Source organism: Adiantum capillus-veneris, chromosome 2 (assembly GCF_014529385.1).
Source record: "Adiantum capillus-veneris isolate H3 chromosome 2, ASM1452938v2, whole genome shotgun sequence".
NCBI lineage: Eukaryota > Viridiplantae > Streptophyta > Polypodiopsida > Polypodiales > Pteridaceae > Adiantum > Adiantum capillus-veneris.
Window position 1 is genome coordinate 37,728,429 of NC_140932.1, and position 23,215 is coordinate 37,751,643.

At 45.7% G+C, this 23,215-nt stretch overlaps 1 protein-coding gene across 2 annotated transcripts in view; it reads right to left on the reverse strand.

Annotated features, from left to right (window-relative positions):
* The window catches only part of LOC147462642 (Zn-dependent exopeptidases superfamily protein), a 126,679-nt gene that overhangs the window by 77,074 nt on the left and 26,390 nt on the right, over nucleotides 1-23,215 (reverse strand). The window contains exons 2-5 of one of the 2 annotated variants that reach the window (XM_086484708.1): nucleotides 21,072-21,310; nucleotides 20,827-20,983; nucleotides 11,136-11,213; nucleotides 9,889-9,963 (exon numbers count right to left, since the gene is read on the reverse strand). In XM_086484708.1, coding sequence (XP_086340834.1) covers nucleotides 9,889-9,963; nucleotides 11,136-11,213; nucleotides 20,827-20,983; nucleotides 21,072-21,310 — 549 coding nt within the window. The remainder of the gene's footprint in view (nucleotides 1-9,888; nucleotides 9,964-11,135; nucleotides 11,214-20,826; nucleotides 20,984-21,071; nucleotides 21,311-23,215) is intronic. The other variant, XM_086484716.1, reaches the window with a different exon arrangement.

The window sequence follows — 23,215 nt, forward strand, 5'->3', positions numbered from 1 at the left end:
CATTGTATATATGTTGTTTTTTCATTGGGGGAGTCTCCCCATCATGCTTGTTGTAGCCCTCTCCTGCAGAGGTGGATGTAGCCCTATGGGCAGTTTTCATTAACTAATAGAAGGATCTTTTTCTCGGAAAAAAAAGTAATGGCTTTTCTATTAATCTTAGTCCAATCTGCATGTGACATACCCTCTGGCTTATTTGCAGACAATGCATCATCGCACTCTTTCAAGAAAAGAATGCCCTGTATGCGATCCTTCCACAAATCAAAACCTGTACCATCAAACCTACGGACCTCAAAGAGGCTCTTAGAGTCCGAGGATGACGAAGTGTCAGCCATAATGAGGCAAAACAAAAAACTGATAATTTTCAGCCAAGAAGTAGAATCACTGTACCGCAAAAGCAAATGCAAATATACACTGTAAAAGTGTATGCAAGAGTAAATATAATGCTGTAATTTACTTCAAAAGTAAAGTTTCCAGCAAGATGACATATTGAGCATGTCAAACTCAACGCATAGAACAACCTCACATCAAGTATACATCACTAAATGCATTTGCAATGACCCCAATGATGTACATGCCACAGTTTCACCGCATAAAGTACATTTGGCAATACACATAAGAGGTGAAAGTTGCTCAAATAATTGAATAAACACCTGTAGGCTCCACAAGCCTCAATCTCTCTGCTCAAATTGACCACAAATGTAAGTACATAAGTGAAATTTTGCAGCAAAAAACCACAAATTCTCACTGCGCAATTCTCCACTGTAGCTTTGCCACCTACACCTGTAAGGAGTAAACTTGGTAGTTTTTGCTGAAATTAGCAAAAGCCCCAAGTTCTGTCGCGAATAATTGCTGAAATTTGACAAATTTCAGTAAAGTGGTAGAAAACCCCAATTCCAAACATGAAATTGGGTTCCCAAAGTGCCCTGTGACAACCTGTAAACCTGTTTTTGTTGTTTTTACACCTGAATATGCAGAAAATGGCCTGTTTTTAGCCAAAAACAGTCCAAAAACACCTGTTTTGGACCTGTAATTCCCTGTTTTCAGCGTGTAAGCAACGGTAATCGACGTACCGTACTTGGAGAAGAGAGAGAAAGCTGCTGCGCTGCTGTTTCTAGAGAGAGAAAATCTGCGCAGGAGAGAGAAACTCCTTCCTACGCGCGAGAGATTCGCCCAAGACACGTAGCCTTGCTCTGATACCAGTTTGTTGAGCGCAAGGAGTGTGTGAGAGCAGGAGGAGATGGGCACACACTGCAGGAAGTAGGGTGCGCAGCAGATCGAAAGAGAGAGAGAGAGAGAGAGAGAGAGAGAGAGAGAGAGAGAGAGAGCTCAACGTAAGAAACCGACGATGTTATGTTTTGAGGGTTCTTTGTTTTATTTAAGTACACTTATAAGTTGTCCGGCCAAAGTGGCCGGACACTTAATAAAAATGTGTACTCACTTATAAGTGAGTTTTAAGTATAAGTATGTGTACACTATACGAGAAAGGGGGCCACAGGGGGCCTTTACCCCCAACAAATTATAGCAATGGTACTCTTGGTTTTGCCTTCGTTGTCCTCTCCCTTGCTCTGGATTTCTGACAGGTGCATGTCCTTGCTGCACCAGATGCACGGATAAACTCTCGAGTTGGGTAGTGATGCGACTCAGCAGGTCTTGCTGCTCTTCTGATGCCTCTTGTGGTTGGACTCTATGAACGGCTGTTGCAGTCATTGGGGTTAGTCGGACTAAGCTCGATTCCTCTGACTCGTTAACTCTTGCTTGCATGCGCAGCTTCTTGTCTTTAAGGCGGGCTACTTCCACTGCCAACTCATATGTTGCAAGAAACCTTACCTTCACCTTCTCCTTAAGCGGCGACCACAGGCAACAATGAAACGGTCTTTCTTCAGGAAATTAGGTGCTCCTTCACTTCCTCCAGTGAGGCAACCCATCTCTCCCACAAATCCACAAACTTGGATTCGTAGGTGGCATACTCTAGCAGACCTCCCTACTTTAATTCCATCAGTAGCTGCCATAGCTTTTCTGAGGTTGTGCCTCCACCAAACCTCTTCACAAAGGCAGCTCGTAATACATCCCATGCATTTTTGATAGCTTGGGGCAAAGCATTGTACCAAGACTTGGGCCTCTACTTTCATCAGTAGAGGAAAAATTCGTAGTGGTGAGGCGTCGTCATCCTTGTTGGAAACCACACAAGCGATGTCGAAATCATCCAGAAAGTCGGTGGTGACGTCTTCTCCCTTCTTTCCACTGAACGTGGGGAAAGAAACACTTGCGATGGTAGTGACTCGGGAAATTACAAATCTTTTTTTATTTGTTTTTAAGATTTTAATGACAGTAGCGGCTCATAGCGACTTTTTACAGGGTTGGGTGGATAGATTAAAACAGGATAAAGATGGAAACAATGAAGGAGTGGTGGTAATCCAATATGGGGAGAATGATAGGGTTTGGGGAGCTAAGGATTTCTCCTAACACCGCAGCGCCGAACAAATACACAATCTTCTGTTGGTAGAAGATTTTCCTATCTACATAAATATTCACATGCATATGCTGCAGAAATCTAAACGGGAACCCTGTTGGCCCGTTTTCCATCATGCACAGAGGGTGGAGCACTTACTTATACTCTTATTGTGCCGATGTTGATGAGTCGGCACATCCACAGGAGGTCGTCGCCTTTCATAGGCTCTACTTTTCCTTCGTCACTCAGCACGTACTGGGTGATGGCGACGCGTTTGAATACTCCCAGCCTTTTGGCTAGCAGCAACTGCAGATAATTACCATAGTTGGCGCGTTGCGTGAACTCCACTCCATTCAGCTGTAACTCGTCTCCAGCCCACTGGGTTTCACCCGTGGTGGAGAGCTTCTGCAGAATAAGCTGTATGAGAAGAGGAGAAAGACCCTCTACCCATCCTCCAAAACAGCGAGAGCAGTAGCCGAACCACTCCTCCCTAGGGCATGGAAACCTTCTTACCACTTCTGCTTCAGAATTGTCGAAATGGACTGGCAGTACTCGCATGCGTCATGCGAATCGGTAAGCGACCTTCCGCCATTTAGCCTCGAATGACCTTCTCTTTGGCAAACTGGGTACGACCTAGCTTTCCAAACTTGAAGCACTCGCTTGGCCAGATACTTCTTCCTTTGGGGTCATGTGTTTCCAAACTGGCTTAGCCTTTCCTTACCTTTGGCTCGAGCAGCCCCTTTAGGCCATTTTGAAGTAGAAGTTATACCTTTGATTGCAGTTTCCTTAGGAAAGAGAGGCCTTACCGTTTTCTTTCCTCCTTTGATATGGACGACCTCCTCGCGGTGAATGTCGATGTAGACGATTTCAACCCCTTCACTGCCTTCGTTGCTGGCACTCATTGACAGTGTGTTTTGGTTGACAGCAGTGATAGCACTTCATAGGCCTCCCACCTAATGCTCTCAATTTGTGGTTAGAACGAGCAACACGAGATGGGGAGCTTACCTCTTGAATACTGACAACACTACAGCCTGACAGTAGTACTTCAATAAAAGCGGCTAGTGCCTCCTTAGTCTCCTCCTCTTCCGTCTTCCAGTTGGAGAATTCCTTCAGTCATTCGTCGATGATGTGCGTTGCTTTCAGCATTGTAAACTGAGAGTGTTCGAGAAGCCCTCCTCCATGGGGACACCAAATGACGAGCGCAAAGCGCAACACGAACCCCGACGGCCTCGAAAACGCCGAGAGCCGATGCACGCCGCAAGCCGGTCACGGTGAAGCGAACAGGAGACACCACCTAGCTTTGAGCGGCTAGGACACAGACAACGATGATTTGAAATATAACCGACTCTACACACACACACACACACACACAGGTGATGAAAACCCTCGGGGGTGTGAGGGAGAACTACTTTCTTGCAATATTTACAGCAACCTTATTTCCGACAAGGTGACAATCATGGCGATAGAGAGATAGAGGGAGAGATAGTGAGCCTACTAGTGCGTTCTCTAGGGATGACTCACCGACACGAAAACCTTGCTAGTATGAGCATGTGTGTATCGACCATTGGAGTCGAGATGTAGACATAGTTTCTTTTATATAGTACAAATTCCCAAAGAAAATCGCTACACTAAGTCCCCTCTCTTGTGATGCAAATGTTTGTCAATCCCTCCCACCAAAATACTACCAAGTGCTGACCTCTGATGAACTTGCCCCCCCCCCCGGTAGTGACCTCTCAATGCCTTTTTATAGGTGTTGGCTGCTTTAGATTAGGGTAATCTGGTTTGATTAGGATAATCTAATCAGGGGAGACAAAGCAAGGCAGTGGGTCCTGGGTGGTTGACTCTTGCTTTGTCTTGGGAAATATTATAAGAAAAACCTCTAGGTGGGCCTTTGTGACCATCACCTAGAGAGATGAGAATTTACAAATTTGGGATTTTTTTACAAGATTTGGTTTGAAACTGAAAAAAATGATGACAACCTACGGGTTTTACTGAAGAGGGCGTCGTGGACACGATGTCGGTGAATGACGGCCTAGCTGGTGCGTCGGTGTAGCACATTCGTCACTTTCGGGATCGGCTGGGACATGCCTTCGGCGCCTTTGCTTGTTTTGGTGTTGGCGACGCGAGACTTGACCATCTCCTTTCTTTTTTTGTTGATGTCGTCGATGTCCTTCGGTTTGTTTTTGCTTTTTTTTTTTGGGTGTGTACGTATACGCGTGCATGTGTATGTGTATATTTAAACTCGTGCGTGTAGGCGTGCGTGCTATATATGTTATTGTTTGCGTGTATGTGTGTGTATAGCTTGGGGTTGTGTGTGCCGTGTGGGTGAGTGTGTGTGAACGAGAATGTGTATGTGGAAATGAGGGTGTAATAAATCATATATTATATTTTAAAAATTCCTTTTTTTTCTGGCTCGCAGGCTCGCCGACTGCACAGAGCGAGGGAGAGGGTGAGAGAACGTGAGTGAGCAAGGGGGGGGGGGGGGGGGGACAAATGGCGGGATGCTGAGGGGATTGAGGTGTGTGTGTGTGTGTGTGTGTATGTGGGTGTGTTTAAGAGAGAGAAAACGGTTCGGTGCCATGCTGCGCCTTCGAGCCGCCGACTCAGAGGGAGACAGAGAGACAGGGCGAGTGTGTGAGGGTGTGTGAGGGTCATGTGTGGTGTGAATAAGAGAGAGAGAGAGAGAGAGAGAGAGAGAGAGAGCGTTTCTACTTAATGCATGGCGGCCTTCGAGCTGTGGGCTCGACACAGAGAGAGCGCGAGATGGCGGGGTGAGGGAGCGCTTGGCTCGGGTGAAGGTGAGGGTGAGGGTGAGGGTGGATAAGAGAGAGAGAGAGAGAGAGAGAGAGAGAGAGAGAGAGAGGGCCCTGGTATGGCTGCTTGCGGCCTTTTGGCTTGAGCAGAGAGAGCGCGAGATAGAGAGTCTGAGGGAGAGATGGCGGGGTGAGGGAGCGCTTGGCTCGGGTGGCCCCTGGCCGACAGAGAGCGAGAGGGGGGGGGGGGGGTGTGAGAGTGGTCAACGGAATGGGAAAAAAGGGGGGGGGGGGGTTAGTAGTTGGAGAGAGAGAGAGAGAGAGAGAGAGAGAGAGAGAGAGAGAGAGAGAGAATAATATTGTGGCGGGTTCCCACCTGTGGGAGAGAGTGTGCGAGTGGGGGGTGTATAGACAAGAGGTTATGTGGAGGGGGAGAATTGAGAGAGAGAGAGAGAGAGAGAGAGAGAGAGAGAGAGAGAGAGTGTCATCCTATTTCATGCCCGCGGGGCCGCTCACTCAAAGGGAGAGAGAGTGAGAGAGCTAACAGAGGGAGGGGAGGATAGGGCGGTGGTCCGCCGGTGGGAAGAAAACAAGGGGGGGAGGATAGGGAGGAGAGTGGAGCGGAGGGGGTGTGGACGAGAGGGAAGAGGGAGGGGTGAGGTATGGCGGCCCGCTGAGCTGGGATATGGACGAGCGAAGAGAGAGAGAGAGAGAGAGAGAGAGAGAGAGAGAGAGAGAGAGAGAGAGCTTGTGAATAATGAAAGAAAGAGAGGGAGAATTTACAAAACTGGCGGCCCGCCACGGAATATAGGAAATGTCTTTTTTTAATGTGCCCATTGGGCCGGGTGATGCAGCGGCGGCAGGGTAAGTGAGAGTGTGGCGGAGCCGAGCACCACGAGAGAGAGAGGGCTCTGTCTTCTGGCGATAATGGAGAGGTGTGGCCATAATGGAGAGTGTGGCCATATTGGTGGCGCCCCGCCAATGGTTAAGCCTAGAGGGGTGGTGAATGTTAAAGAAAACTTTTTTTCTTTCTTGGTAATATGCTCTCCCCTTCTTGGGGTTTGGTTCTCGCGGTCACGATTTCGAAAACCGGCCGTCACTGGTAACGAGCTTAAGTTGCCAAAAGTTTATGAGATGTGGGTGTTGCACTATGCTTCAGGTGAAGCTCTAGTATGTTGTGAAGCCCATCAATGCTATGTGATCTCAATGGTGTTTGATCTAGGGGATTCTCAGGATATTCATAAGCAGATTGAATATGGATGGATACTCTTAAGTATGCATAGTAATTGCATGCTATTTGAACCACGGGTAGCATATTTGCACCAGAAATGCTTGATGTTGATTGATACAAAAATGTATGCTCATGTGGATATTATGATGCTCCAATGTGTGGGCAATTCCTTATTATTCCATTTGATCCTGGGGGCTACTGAAGTGCAAGTTGCAGATGCAGAGGGTACCATATGTCTGTTGTGGCAGGTTGCATGGTACATGTTCTGTTTTTTGGATTTTGCTAAGTCAACAGAGTTTTTGGTTATGCATTCAATAAGATTACATGGATGCTTCCAGTTGACTTCTTTGGACAATTGATGAAGATCTTCACATCTTTTGAGTTGATTCTGCTACCAGAACTTGAGGTAAAGGACTTGATGGCCATTCTGTGTGCAAACAGAGTAAGGCATACTTGAGCTTGACAGGGTTCCCTAAAGCGAGCTTAATGGTCAAGCCGTGTGCATCATTAACTGGAGCACTTAAGTCTAGCGGGGTTCACTAAACAGGTCTCAATAATTGAATGCTTTGGAGATACGGTTCAAAGATTTTTTGATGGACAGCTACCTAATAATTAAGCTAGCACATTGATAATAGGGTGTAAGCTTTATTTTACTTTTCATATGTTTATCAGTTAAGTTAGTCTGAGGATGGCAAAGAGCTTAAGGTACCTTTAGCAGATGCAGCTTGAAGTACATTTGGCACAGACCGGAGGCTGTGCAGGTTCAGGCCGCTGCCATGAAGAGAAAAAAAGAGCAGAGAAATGCAAGTTAAGTTTCTTTGAAGCCTACACATTTAGTGAGCAGTGATCAAGGCTTGTTAATAGGCCAAGTTGAATGATTAATGTATGCTAGATGCGGCTTAAAAGGGCCAACAAATGCCTTAATGATGCCAAAAATGAGTATGCTTAAAGTGAGCATAGATGGGAGATTATGATCTAGAACTACAGTGCTTGAAGTGCTCTATTGGCCTGTCTTTACGGCTCGTCGATTGGAACTACGGTGAAGAAGTTATGGCAGTTTGAAGTTTAAGTCGATTGCAGATCCGTACCCGATTGGGCAACTGCAATTGAGGTGGCAAAAATGAAATGAATGCACGGGCCTGAAGTGCTCACTTTGTGGAGTGCGTCGATCTTTTCAGATCAGCGATCGGAGTTCCGATTGCCAAGTTATTGGCCGTTAAAGATTAACCAGGGGCCAGTTCCGTACCAGTCCGGTCCGCTCGATCGGAGTGCCATCTGGGAGTTTTTGGCTCTCGACTGGGTTTTGGAATGCAATGATTGCGAGGAAAGGCCAACACGGCTGCGGCTTGCTGGAGAAAAATGAGCTGCTAAGCAATGCTTGGCCGATGTGTATACTAAATGTAATGCCGTTACGAAAGCACAAAAAGTGCTTGTAGAGCTTCGTGTTCGAAATGTGGTCTCTTGGAATGCATTGACTACAGTATATACCCAACAAGGCAGGGTCAAGAAGGTACTTGCATCTTGAAGGCGTAGTGCACTAAGAAGCTGATAAGGGCATTAAAATTCTCGAGTCGATGGCTACTGGAGAATGTTGTTGATGGCAATGCTTTAATCGATATGTATACCAAATGTGGTGCCTTACCATATGTGGTGCCCTTACAAAGTGCTTAGGCCGCCCAGTCGATGTGTTTGCTAAATGTGGTGCTCAAGTGTGGTACCCAAGGGCCCATAAACTATGGCTGCCCACTAAGGCCGCCCACCTTGTAAACTAAAAGGGCTTTAGTGTGTAAGGGGAAGAAAAGAGAAAGGAGATGGCGAGCAGGGGCATCGAACAGAGGTTGCGCAGAAGAAAAGGCGTCGCACCGGGCTGTACGAGTGTCAGATGAGGGTGCGGTGCCACAGAGACGGGAATTCACCAGCTTACCAGTGCGCTCAGTTTCGGAGCCACTGGCGACGGTTTTTGCGCTCCCGAGACCTGCCGACTGCCACATCATAGGGGTTGTTTTTTGCCTCCCTAGCAACGACGGCATCGTCGTTGCTAAGGGAGAGGGAAGCTATTAATAGCGGGATTTTTTGCATGAGGAGCATTCCATTGCATGCGAGGAGGGGATTGTGAGAGGACGAGCAAAGGAGGTGCTGCGAGCTTGGAGAAGAGCAGGGCTCTCTCTCTCTCTCGTTTGCACAAGGAGCGTTCTCTCTCTCTGTCTCTCTCGAGTTTGCACAAGGAGAAAGCTTGTTCTCTCTCACTCGTTCTCCAACCAAAACGAGGAGAGGAAAGGTGTGGGGAGAGCTATAAGCATAAAAGCCAAGGCGAGGAGGGTTTTTATGGCATGCAAGAAAGGAGGAAGGAGCTTGCTCTCGAGCTTGAACAAAAAAAGCTCCAAGCTCTCTTGCTCTCAAGCTTGAACAAAAAAGCTCCAAGCTCTCTTGCTCTCGAGCTTGAACAAGGGCAAGGCAAAGATCTCTCTCTCTCTCTCTCTCTCTCTCTCTCTCTCTCTCTCTCTCTCTCTCTCTCTCCACTAGATGTACATTGATTTGTCTCATAGGCCGACTTCGGCCTTTAGAAGACGTAAATAAAGCTTTCTTTCTTTCTTTCTTTCTCTCTCTCTCTGTGGTTAGAGAAGCAAAGTAAAGCAGGGGAGAGATAAGCAAGGAGTCGAAGGCAGAAGCAAAAGGGTTAGAGCTCAGCAAAGCAGGAAGTTGCAGGATAATTGATGATAACTGATGCTTGATGGTTGAGGTAATGGGCAGAATTGAAGCTTGCAGAATGCACGAGGTAGTTGAAGCAGTTAAAGCGGCAAAAGAAAATTTCCATCACCGTCCTCAACTAGGGATTGATTAAACATTCTGTTAAGCCTGGTGTCGTTAACGACCCGGTTAATCTTGCTAAGGATTAAGTTGTACTCAAGCATTAATCAATTAATTGACGATTATGGTATTTGCCAGATCTTTCAGTGTCTGCTATTTTCTCTCTTTCAAACCTCCCACAGCCAAAGGCCCGACGCCTGCCCGGCTCACGTTTCGAACACATATCCCCCGACACCGTTTCCCTACTTCAAATTTTCGATGGTCAGGCGACACATTTTGCCTATGATACTGGGGCCTATAGAATTTATTTTGACTGTTTCTAGCCCTTGGAGCCCCATGCTGCTCCACCTTTTGTATCTTTTCTGATTGGTGGGTTTTTCTTGCTTTGAGGTTTTCCACTTGTAATTTACATCAACAAGATTAGCAAAAAAAAAAATTGTGTGTGTGTGTGTGTGTGTGTGTGTGTGTGTGGCGGGTGGGGGTGGCGGGGCGGGGGGGTAGATCACACATAGCATTAACTTTTGTCAAAGTCCAAAATGACCTAGGAGAGCAATCATCAATACCACTCATAAATGATATAACTGATAGAACAAAAGGTTTGGTGGTGGTGGTGCTTGGACAAGGGGTGAAAAGGGAATTGCTTTTACCTGTGCTAATACTTGAGCCGAAGGATGCTTTGCTACCTTTGCGTATAATTCAACAATTTCTTTGTCGGGCCCCCCCTATGACAAGAAAAAACACAGATCATTAGAATAGTTGCATCATAAATTTCTATTTTATAAGTACAAACAAAAATCACTTGTCTATTTGACAATACCCAGAAAAGGACAACATGTACAAAAATTTTGCAAGTAGAAGCCCCTTTCCACACACCTATTTTGTAAGAAGACGTATCATCCAAATACTCTTAAAATAGCTTGGAAACACAATCAACCTCTGGTTGCAGCGCACATATGTGTTGTGCATGGAGAGCTTCGCAACCAACCTTCCCCATCGAACCCTTTGTTCCATAGACACTAGAGACCGTGTACTTTGTCTCTCGATAGAGATGGACAGACTTTATACTTGGGGGAGACCTGCAATTCATAGCCTACTATGAGCATGATGTCGCTGCTTTGCTCTGCTCATTCACCTTGGGGAGGATCTCCCAGTAGTCATGTCAGACCACAGTTGGAAAAAAGGCTTGATCACACTAGCTCGAATGCAACAACGGTAAGAGGTTTTTGTTCAAGCTAAAGGCAAGGCCTGCTCCTAGTGGAGACTAGCGGGTCCATGATCCAAGGTTGCATAAATTCTGTGAATTACTGTTCAAGACATAAAATTCATACCATCTCGGTCATCCAATACTAATGTACTGATTGTGTTTTGACTTCTAAATGTCGCAAGAAAATTGTGATCAAATTTTGCATGCCTTGAAAGTGTGAAATTTTATTATGTTTCTAAGTGTCTCTAATCAGCAAACATGCTTTATATACACATACAAGGTCTTACAGATACACGAGCATACATATTAAATATATATATATATACGGTTTAGTACTTAGCGTATTTTATGATTCAAAGTTGATGTTCTGTACCGTACAACATTTTTTTCGGACTTACGTATAGTATTTAACGTCTCTATCCACCTTGGGTCCATCTGTTGGCTCTACAAGCCACTTGATTGCCACATTCCCCCAGATATCATAGTGTGCGAGTGTGCTGTCTTTGAGGGGGAACAGCTGAAGGCTTTGTCTGCTTTGTTATTCCCTTTACCAGGACAAGATACGAATAAGGTAACGGAAAGATATTTTATGTATTTCCATTTCAAGAAGCTGAGATTATTTCAGTATCATTTGGTTGACCTAGAGTGAGTACGATCATAAAATAACTAAATCAAGACAAGTACTCAAACCTGAAATAATATTGATTTTCCACCAACTCCGATTGCTTCCAGGTCAACTGCAGTCCTAATTGTTGTGCTCCAAGGGTGCTGCAAGTCACACAAAACATGAATCCATAAGATATTTGACAACTCTGATGAAGGTGCTACATCCATGATACCAGAGTGATAATTATCTCTTCCCAAATGTCAGCTAGGACACAGTGACAATAGAAGGGCTGCCTCCTAATACTGAGCTGTCTCTCCAAATAAACCAGTTTGTGATACTAGCCACAATGCCAAAGGAAAAGTGTAAATCTCTCAAAAGGGCCCCCCAACAGCGCAGGTTAAGGTGTAATGCTACTACTCGCATCCTTTAAGGTATGATGCCCTCTTAAATAAAGAAACCAAAAATCCAGTACATCTGCCACAATAATTAACATGCCTAAAGACAATCAATTAAAGTTGCCCCAACAGATGTCGGTTAAATTCTTCAAATCCTGCATATACCTCTCCAAGTGAAGTCACATGACCATAAATGATGAGGACTCCTCAAAAATAGGTAAGTACAACTCACGCAGTCCTGAACATCATCTGAACCAACCAGCCTCTAACAGGCAATCTTTGATGAACAATCTCCAGACAAAGAAATTCTTATTGACCTCCAGAATGAAGTTTGGACCAGAAATTTCTAATCATCTCCATTCCATTGAGTATTTTTTGTCATTCTGAGTAGGTAAACTTTAGGCAAACTTAAGCTCAGTAAGGATTCCCAGCTTATTGCGACTTTAAGCAAAAGCATCAGAGACTGCTATAAGAAAGTAGAGGGCCAAGTCCACTCCCTTAGATGCATGCATCAATAGGCTGAAATTTATTACCGAATTGCAAATTTGAACCACTACTGCCAAAACGTTACATCACTTTGAGACATCGGCAGATGAGGCCAGAGTAGCATTGGCACCGAGTACTCTTAACTTTAGCAGAGCTTATTGTCATTTGTATAGATGGAGCAAGGGTGTAGGGTGTACAAAATACCATATCGTACAAAGAGGGCGTACACTACAACCGTACTGTATGACCGTATGATACAACACACTGTACAACATTACACCATACAACTCTTAACCTTGTTCGCCAATCTCCAAGAGGGTCTAGTAATTATAGCAAGATTTACAGCTCTACTGCCAAAAATTCAACCGCATATCACAGAGGTTAACAGTAGTCTTGGTGTTGTTTTGAGTGAAAGTGGTGCATTGCCTGGTGGTGTCAACACCCCAACCCTCCGATTAATTCTTCCTCCCTCTCCCATGAAGAACCAGTCTCGATTCATCTCTCCCCCTACTATACATGGAGGTGACATACAGTAGAGAGTATTCAATTACACAGACACTATTTTGTATGTGCAAATCAGGGCATATGGCAGCTAGATGCACTTGGACCATAGAGCTGTCAAAGTCGACGATGAGGAAGCGTAGAGAGAGAGAGAGAGAGAGAGAGAGAGAGAGATGAAATGAAATGAAATGTTATATTAACGTCTTCAAAAGGCCAAAATGACCTATGAGACCAAATTGTTACAAAATTGTGAATCTGATACCATGTCTGGGTACAGAAAGACTAGAACAAAAATACTACTACTACTAGAATCCATCCTCATTTGCACTCTAGATGTCGAGAGAGTATGGCTCGAATCCTCTGCTGTAGTCTTTGTCGATGTTGTGTAGCCCCTCTCCTTAATCGTGGCCGTCCGGATCTCCGTAGCTCCAGTGCTCGGTCGATGAGAGTGCTGGTAGTGGTCGAATGAGTGGGGGCCGAGCTCTGCAGTGATGGCTGCTCCTCTGGCTGTCCCATATCTAGTGAAAAGAAATCTGTAATCCGTCTCTGGGACTGTCTCTCTCTAGCTCTCCCGAGTAAAGTGTCTCTATATCTGTGTAACTCAAGTAGATATAGCCCAAGACATCTCTGATCCTCATAACTCATGACCCTAGAGAAAGTACCGAAACCCTCTCTGAATAAGCAGTGGAAACGGCCCCGAATCTCATAGTACATTGTGCAATGACATATGTAATGTAGCTTTGTCTCTGGCTCTAGCTGGCATAAGCGGCATATCCTGTTGTCTATTGGTATCCCTCTGAATCTACCGGTCTCAATCTCCAGCTGATGTGAGGATGTGCGTAACTGACCAATGGCACACCGCAAACCATGGACATATGTGTATCCATGTAGCTGGGTCGAATCACAAACCCATCTCTTGTGAGGTGGAGAAGATGCTCTCTATAGAAAGCCATCTTGGTGCCCAACTCCTGTGGTGGCTCTATCCATGTCCTCCTGGTATCTAGTTGGATAAGGTCCTGGCGAATGAGTCTAGTAATCTCCACCCATGTAAGAGACATCGAGGGTGTCTGAAGAGAGTACTGGAAAGGGGGCAGAATGTCCATGGTGCAGCCATGCATCTCAAACCATGATGTCACCTGTGCATACCAGCATGAAGTGTCCCCCTAAAGAGCTAACTATCTGAAAGACTCAATGGCCAGTCTAGCATATCTGTCTTACCACAAGCTGTGCACATAGGAGACTGATCTGGTAAGCGCCTAGGAGGGGCAGCTAGCTCTGCTCGAATGATAGCATGGGGTACGGAGGCCTTGGTTCTAATCACTTGAGAGATCATAGAGACCAAGGGCCTCTCCAATGGTTTCCATATGTCTCCAACCATCTTGGCCTACAGAAGGTCCCCATATCTGCACTTCTCCTAGAGTATCAAAGAGCTATAACTTTGTCCAAGGTTCCTAGAACTGAAGAGCCTGAAGCTGCTTATACCATGTGAGTGCGCGTGTGCGGAAGCGTGAGAGAGGTGAGAGAGAGAGACACTAGACCACAAACGCAAGACATGGTGAAGAGGGGACGATCAGCCCCCCATGACTACCATGAGCAGAAGACCCGTACAACGATCAGACGTGTGATCTCTGTGAGATGTGGAAGTGGGTACCCCCTTGGCCCTTTAAATAGGTGCCCAAGGGGAGGTAGGGCAAGGCTTGATAAGAATCCCCACGACCCAACAGAAAAATGATATATGGAATTATATGTAATCACCCGGACAAAAGTGGGCGACCGGTCCCAAACTCGTGCGGCCGGACCAGGAGCAACCTAGGCTATGGGTGGCCAGCCTGGAGACATACTAGTCGTACATGTATGCCCTAGACCTGTGAAGAAGCAGAGTGGTGTAAGTCTAACAAGCAGGGGGCAGTGGGCACGTGATCGACGGGAGGGCAGCGTGCAGTGCAGGAGATGGGCGGGGGGCAGCGCGCTAAGGCCTGGCGCGCAAGGCGCAGCACACTAGGGCGGGCAAGATGGAGCGCGCAAGAGGAGGGGGAGTCGAAAACAGCAATGGCGAGGGCGAGTGTGAGCAGCAGCAGCAAGCGATCCGGTTAAGCATATGAGAAGGAACTTATGGTTGTGATTCACGCCTTGTCTACCTGGAAGACTATCTTCTAGGAGCAGATTTTGTTATCGAAACCGATCATCAACGTTTGCGGTATTTCCTCAGCAACAAAAACTATCTGAGAAGCAGATGAGATGGGCCAACTTTTTGTCCTAGTTAAGAGAGCAATTTTGGGCTCTGAAGAAAAACATAAGAAAGATGCGGACAAGCACCGAAGGAATTTGGACTTAACAGTCAGTCTATTGTCTTACTCAAGTTTGAGAAGGCAAGACTAAAGAAACAAGCGACTCATAAAGGAAAAGTGGTAAAACTTTCCGATCATTATCACGAACCGTTTAAGATAATTGACCAAAGTGAACGATGTGATGTTCCGATTAGAGCTACCATCTAATTGGAAGATCCACAATGCTTTCCATGTCAGTTTACTCCGGCCATATGTGGGACCGCCTTCAAGTCAACCTATTGCTGAGGAACCTCCTGAGGTTAAGGAAACAGAAGAAATACTCCAACCGGAGCAAATCATTCATCATCAAGAGCAGAGCAGCCACTCAAGTCCGGAAAGATTACATGGAACTATTCTGTAAAGTTCAAGATTTATTCTACTTTGGACGCTCAGTGGATGAACGAGCAAGAATTAGCAACTTATCCCAAGTTTCTAGAAGAATATGCACAAGCACTACAGTTGAGGACAATTGTTTAGAAGCCAGAGAGATGTTGCTAAATGGACTATTTTCTTTTTTTTGAGTAATTTCTATTTTTTGAAATTAGGATATTTAAATGTGTGCACTTGAACTGTAAGGTTAGGAATTCTAAATCTACTGGAATTATTGAAAGCCATCAAGAACGGACAACTCTGATGTGTCATATGATGGGTGACACTAGCATCGCGAAGGGGTTGTACCGTTAGTTCGGTAGGAGAGACCGGGAACGGATATTCCTAATGGGTGACGGGAGTATCAAAAAGGGAATATTCCATTGGTCTCGTAGGAAATCCCGCACTGGAAAAAAAAATATGCGTAAGGACGCAAGCACAAGATTGAAGATAGGTTCAAAGAAGCTTTTTATAAAAAGCGGAGTATTTTTAAGAGCTTTCCGAGAAGAGCAGATACTTTCCCGCCAGGAATCTGTGTTTACATTGTATCCGTGCCTAAGAATTGCATCCGACGATGCCTAGAATGTGTCTGTGTAGCATCAATTTTCAGCTCTCTCAATTTTATTGAGTTTGGTCCAGGTTCGTGGTCCAGGTTCGCACTTTTTTTAAAAAGTGACCGGCAAGGACTAATATTAAAAAAAAACCAATAATCTCTTCTTACGGCTGAACAAAAACCAGTGCTCACTCTCTCTCCTCTCTCTAAATTTTCCGAAAGGTCTTAGAATCCTCCGGCTATTCCCAGCACCCCTATGGGATTCACTATTTCAGCTAGAAACCGGGCGGCTATTCCTGCAGCGGCCAAGAAGCTATAAAAGCATCACAACCCCCTCTCTACTCTCAGAGGTTGCCAACGCTAGCAAAAAGAAACTCTACCACCAAGAGCGCGCAAGTGTTCGTGTGCAGACAGAGCACGGAGGTCGCTTTTCCGTGCAAGGAGCGACAGGTACTGATTGTGAATACGCCTTACGAGTTTTTGCTTTGTGTGTTTGCTTTTTGCAGGCCTATGCTCAGAGATTCCGAAGACGAAATCAAGAACGGTCTGTAGGGCTTCATGCTCTAGGTATAGACAGAAACAAAATTGAGAACTCGTCTCTCAAGGATTTCCCGCACAGGAAGGAATTGACCATCAAGTCTGATGATTTAGAATGGAGGGGTCACTCCGGTTCTTGTGCTTGTAAAAAACGATTCTCCCTAATAAAGATTCTCTTTAGGGGGGGGGGGGGACCAACCCATCTTCTGGTCCCAAATACCGTGTCGATCTTCTCCCTTGTCTCTTTTGGTTGAAAATTCATTTATTTTCAGCTTGTTGATTAATTGTGTGCGCCCTCGTTTGTGACAGATGGAACCCAATGCCGTTGAGCTACTACACGTCTGCCAACCGGGGGGGGGGCGTCCCTGTCGACAACAATCGGGCACTTGCTGCAAGCCATCAGCTCGCTGGTCTCGCTGGCCTCTGTCGAAGTGCGAACTTGTGTGCCCTGGATACCTGTCTGTTGGGCATGTTCAGTGTTCAACCTTGGGAAGTTGATCATGCGTTGTGGGTCGAGGTCTCCTACGAGGGCAGACCTTCGCTAAGTGGCCCATCTACCTGCAAATGAAGCATTGGTTCGGGAGTCCCGAATACTCCCCCCTCTGGCATAACCACCCACCACTCACCCTAGGCAGAAGAACCACCTTCGGGAGGGTATGAGTGTCACGAACCACAACGCGTACTGAAGGAATAAAGTTGTATTGTGAGTAGCTCTACGCGTCGGCGTGAGCGTCCAAAGGCAAGGAGGCGATGGCGGGACGCAGGAGCACGAGCGGGAGAGAGAGAGAGAGCAGGAGAGCCAAAATGAATTTCTCTGTAAGTTTCTGCAAGTGTCTGTAAGTGAGTTTTTAATAATGTGCAGGTTTCAAACTTTACCTTAAAAAATTAAAAGTATCCAGGTCACACTTAAAAACTCACTTGGCCAAGTTTTAAAACGAGGCCACTCAATAAAAATGCAATGAAGAGAGAGAAGGGTAGTGTAAAAAAAATCCAGCGCTAGGAAAATTCAGCCGTAAGCCTTGGAGTGACGCGTGGAGAGAAAGGGGCAGCAGGCCTACGCGTGCCTGCTTGTGCCCAGCACGCAAAAGAGATGCCACATAGGAGCCAGCGCAAGATACCCTCCACGCTGGGGAAAAGTAGCACCCTTGGATGCAACAAAAAAAAACCTTGCGCTACTCTCTCTCCCAACCCTTTCCTCACGCTTCCCTGCAGATCCTACAGGAGAGAGGTAACTTTCTCTCTCTCTCTCTCTCTCTCTCTCTCTCTCTCTCTCTCTCTCTCTCTCTGAGCTTCGCATAGAGGAAGGGAGAGTCACAGAGAAGGATGAATGAAACTACTGTATGCTGATTTTTAATGTAAAATCAGCAATTCAACAAAAAATTTACTGATTTTCATCGAAAACCAAAAAAATTAACACAAATCTTCTAATTTTCAGCACTTTCAACTGCTAATTTGCTGATTTTTATCAAAAATCAGCAACATAGTATCGATTTGCACCTGCAAACATGCTCATGAGAAGAAAAGCAATTAATTAAACAACCATTTCATCAAAAATTGCATGAAACAATGATTATCCGACTCTAACCAACCCGTAGGTGTGCACATAATCCTTCGTGCAGCCAAGCCGGCTCTGATACCATGAAACCAACGCAGGGAGTGGATCTCCCGGCTACACGGACCGCCTACAGACACGCGTCAGACAAACCACCCAACCTCAGCTACCATCCAGCAGCGCTCCCCCGTGCTGGGGCAGCGTCCGAGGACATAGGCGTGCACCTGTAAGACCAAGCGTCCCATACTACCCGGCATCACCTCCTCGAGATGACCTCGCGCACTCCTAGCCTCGCGGGCTAACCACTGGCACTCTGCCAGTGGGGGTCGATAACTATCAATGAGGCCTTGACCTCCCTTTTATAATAATGGCGGGCCACACTGGTCGTGTTCACACTACGTCCGCCCGGACACTGGACGCCCATCCCGACAGCGTATGGGCTAGATCCCCTCTCCTAAGAGCGGGACATAACAGCATGAGTCTTAGCTTAGGACTGAGTTTGGCACCTTTGTGAGCCTCTAGCAGGACGTGCATGTCCAGGCCGGTCGCACTTGCATACCCTCTCTTGCACAAAACAATTATCCCATCATGAGCATTTTCTAGAGCATAGAACCCTTTTTTCCAAAGTACACATTTTTCACTTATTTATTAATAAGTGACTTTTGTCGGAACAGTAGGTAGGGCAAATTGCCAAAGAATCTATAAAAGAAACCCATTGGGCACTAAGTAGAAGCAGAAGACAGAAGGGAACTGAAGTGCACAATCTAGCCATATAGTAGATCAGTGTTTTCTCAGCAGTTTGGCCAGCGTTTGTGGATCCATCTTGAGCGTTTTTCAGGCAGCAGTCTAGCGTTTTGCAGATCAACCCAAGCCCCTGGCGGTTTGCAGATCCAAGTCGGAGCATTAGCGTTTTGCACATTTCAGCCCAGATCTGCCAGCGTTAGTACTTTCAGCCCCTAGCCTCGTCAGATACGACCCGATCTGGTAGCAGATCCTCGCTGCAAGCCCCGGCATGCTGCAGATCTGCCGCATTCAGTTTTCAGCCCCAAATCAGCCTAGCGTTTTGCAGATTCAGCCAGATCTGCCAGCGGTTTTGCACTCCAAGCCTTGCCCGCGTCGGTGGTTGCAGATCAGCCCCCTAGTGGCACATCGTTGTGTCTGTGACGGTCGTCGTCGTCGACATCGTCGTCATACCTCTAGTCCCCAGCATCAATACCCATTAGCATCAGCATCATTGTAGTAGCATTTGTGCAAGAATAAAGAAAGTACTTGCTCTGCAACAGAGCAAGGGGGCCCTTGAGGATTGGAACCCGACATCCTTGTGTCATCTCTTTTCTCTCTCTTGTCTCTCTCTTTCTTTCAGTTCAGTTCAATTCAGTTCTTTTAAGTGAAGTAAAGTGTCCCTTGTACTTGTGTGCGGAGTACTAGATCCGAGCAAATCCTTATTCTCTTCCGCAGCACCTAACATGATGGTATTTGTAGCTCCTGAAGTCGCTGAAAGAGTCTCTCTTTGGGATAGTATCAAAGGCCTTGCGGAAATCCACAAAGCAACAATAGAGCCTCCTCTCCCATTCCTTCGCTCCATCAATCAAACAGCGAAGTACGAAGATGGAGAGAGAGAGAGAGAGAGAGAGAGAGAGAGAGAGAGAGAGAGAGAGAGAGAGAGAATTTTCATTTGATCTTTGAAAACTTTGCTTGAAGGCTTAGAAGCTTAGAATAAAACTCTGCTTGGCTACCTATGTGTACCACCTCTCAACAGAGGACAAAAAAACTTTTGCTACCTGGGGCACCACCTCTTTATAGAGGATAGCACTAGGAGGATCTTGTGAGAGCACCATCTAGCAATAGAGAGAAATGGTGCTCTTCTTTGATGGGCCACCGGGTGTGGGATTCTTTGCATTCGGACCCAACTTGGACATACGCTCGAGTTGAGATGAAGGTCTCACCCAAGCTTGTGGTAAAAAGCCTTATACTTGTGAGAGCCGGTAGTTCTAGCGGACCCAAAATTTCATAAATGCAATTCACCACCACTGTCAAATGAGAACGCCTTTCATCCCCTCGAAACGAAACGAAAAATGGAACACTCGAAATGTTCAAAACAAACTCAAAACAGGCGAACGAAACTCGTTTCTCAGGTTCAACAAAAAAGGTCTAAATTTCAGAACTCAAAATTAGCCATATAGTTTGTATTGTGCAACATGTTTTACCACTTGTATAACCATGTATATAGGATGTATCCACCTACTAGTTTCCTAAGCATTAACATCTAGAAACATATGCATTATCATGTTTCACCTTGACATTTCCAAAAAAAAAAACACCTCGAAACGACGAAACTCTTGTTGTATGGTTCCTCACAATGTAAAAGAGATAGGCGGAGGTAGGTGTTAGGTGTGTGAAGGTCATACTGGAAAGAGTGTATTCCAAGACATGCTAAGCAACTGTGTCATTTTCAATGACCATCATCCATGATCCTGTCTCCTCTCTACAAGCTGACTACATGCCTTAAAAGACTATGCAGGAGTGTACTAGGAAAATTTTCTCTGACTTTGTGTATGTTGTTTGAAATGGTCTCTAAGAACGTAGGTGCAGCAAACTCGCCTCGGACAACAGCGTGTGGTAATGATAGTTTGTTGCACATTCATGACAGTACCAAGTGAGCAAACTGGAGTGACGGAAAATATCAAAGCAGGGACAACCAGTGTGTCCTCCTCCTCGTTGCTCTAGACAACCGCCATCTCCACCTTCAACAAACCAACTTCCTCTTTGAACCCGTGTTCAAGTGGTTGGAGGTTGTAGTCTTGCCTCAAGAACCGTTATAGGGATAGTCTTCAAGGAGATATCAAGGACCTTGACCTTCTCTTAGAAGCTCCGAGGCATGCTTCTGCCATCAAGGGGTTAAGTCAATCAAACTAGTAAAATCGGTGAGACCTCGGGCCAGCGGGGCTGTGTATTTATGAACCAGAGCCACCTTGACTGAGTGCAACCATGATCCTGCGTCATAATTGGCTACTTTTCTGATCTTCATCCAGAAAGACTTGACTAAGTAAAAACCTGTGTGATAAATCCATGTGCACCATCCAAGCCTTCCTCTTCTCCAGTATTAAGGAGAAAAATGACAGAATGCTTGAAACCATGTGCCCAATGGGAAACCGCTCTCAAAAGCTCCAGCATGACTCCTATATTAGAGTTGCAATCCCCCGCTCCAGGCCTGTTGAAGTACAAGAATCAACAGTAAGTCTCCATGATAACTCGCAACACAGAAACCAAGAACCTACAATTGCTTATTTAAAACTCACGAAGTAATCACTGTGTCAATATGAGAGGATATAAGAACTGAGTTCTTTTCAGCCTCAGGCACAGAAGATGGCTTTACTCTGACAACAATATGTTTTAAATTTGAATATACCAGAGTTTTTCCTTTGAAAAGACCTCCCACAAGGCTCATTGCTCCAGGTTTTGTATGGAAAAGATCTATCTCGACATCAACATCCCATGGTGCTTCTGCCTGAACCTCATCAGCCTTGGACAAAACATACTGCAAACAAGAAAAATTAAACTCCCTCAACCAGATGATTTAATCAATACACAAAAAGAAATGACGACAAGAACAGCCAAAACCAAGATACATCACTCAAGGTTGAACGCTGCTGATGCAGTTTTATTAAGTAAATTACACACCAACTGATGTACACAGCTATCTTTGATAACAAGGACCGTTTGCAACTAAACCAGAGAAACAATTGGCCCCCATTCAACCCATCTCTGTTGTCCCAAGAACACCCCCATGAATACAAGAAAGTGTCCAACAAAATGATATAGAAACTTTAATCCATTGACAACTTCTAACATGCTTTGTCAGGCTGCCAAATTTCATCGTTCAACTTCTCTAATTGTACATTTGGTTAATATCAGACTCAGTGAACAAAAGCATGACTTTGTGCATGTGAGAGTGAGCAGCAGAAAGGGTGTGAGCACGCGCGCCGAAAACGCTGGAGGGGGGGGGGGAGAGAGAGAGAGCACAAGTGCTCTGCAAATGATGCTCTCAATACACAATCTCAATCTGAATGACTACAAGACCATAAGCATTCTATTTATAGAATCTTAGGTTGAGGTAGGGCAAAATGTGTAACTGATGCAAAAAACATAAAAGCCCAAAAATGGCTAAAAATGTGTGCAGCTAGCCAGGCTCAGAAAATGACTGCCGGACATGTGCAATCTACATGATGTGCGATGGGTGGCCAACCTGGGACAATCACCAGTCATACAAAATGGCGAAGCAACGGTGGTGTAACTAACAGCCCCTCTCAACACCGAATGCTAAGACAACATACATGAGTCGAAGGTGAGAAACCAAGGTCCGTTGAGGTACAGCCTTCGTGAAGATGTCTACTGCATTGTCCGCTGTAGGAACATACTCCAAATGAAGATCTCCAGGTAAAACCCGCTCTCGAACATAGTGGTACTGCACCTCAATGTGCTTTGTTCGAACGTGAAAGATAGGGTTCTTGGCAATAGCAATGCAACTTTGATTGTCGCACAAAAGACGATCGTAGCAGTCTGGGGAAAACACAACTCTTTCAATAATCTCCGTAGCCATATGGCCTCACAAGCAGCATAGCAAGCTGCTCTGTACTCCGCCTCTGTGGAAGATAGCGCAACGGTGGGTTGCCGCTTACTGCTCCATGAAATGGGTCCCAAGCCGAGTGTGAAAACTACTCTTGTAGTAGAGCACCGAGTATCTGGATTTCCTACCCAATCTGAATCACACCAACCAAGTCAAGTGCAACCCTTGGAGCGATCATAGAACACACCATGGTCCAAGGTGCCACTACTGTACCGCAAAGTACGTTGGGCACACTGCCGCTGATGAGGTCGGATGTTGAAGGAACTGAGGACAGAAACTGTGTAACAGATGTTTGGTCAGGAATAAGTCAGCCATACAAGGCAGCCAACAACATTCCTATACTGCTCCGGGTCAATTTGTGGGGAAGGATCGTGAAGCGAAATGTTTTCTCCGGGCTCAAGAGGAGTGCCAATCGATCTGTAGCCTATCATCTGGTATCTCTCCAGGATAGCCTTTGCATACTTCCGCTGAGAAAAGAAGATGTCGTCTGGTGGTCTGAAAAATCTCGAATTCAAGAAAATAGTGACGAAGCCCAAGATCAGTCATCTCGAAACGTGTCTCCATAGCTTTCATGATCGACTTGATCCTGCTCGTCCATGAGCTTGTGAAAATGAGATCGTCCACATAGACAATCACTATCGCAACCAAAGAGCCATCAGAGACAATATAACAGTTGGAATCTGATGAGGTACTCCGTAACCCCAGCTTCACGAGAAGATGGTCAAGTGTGAGGTACCACTATCGTCTAGCCTGCTTCAGTCCATACAATGCTTTCCACAATTGATAGACCCAATCCTCCTTGCCTGGTATACGAAA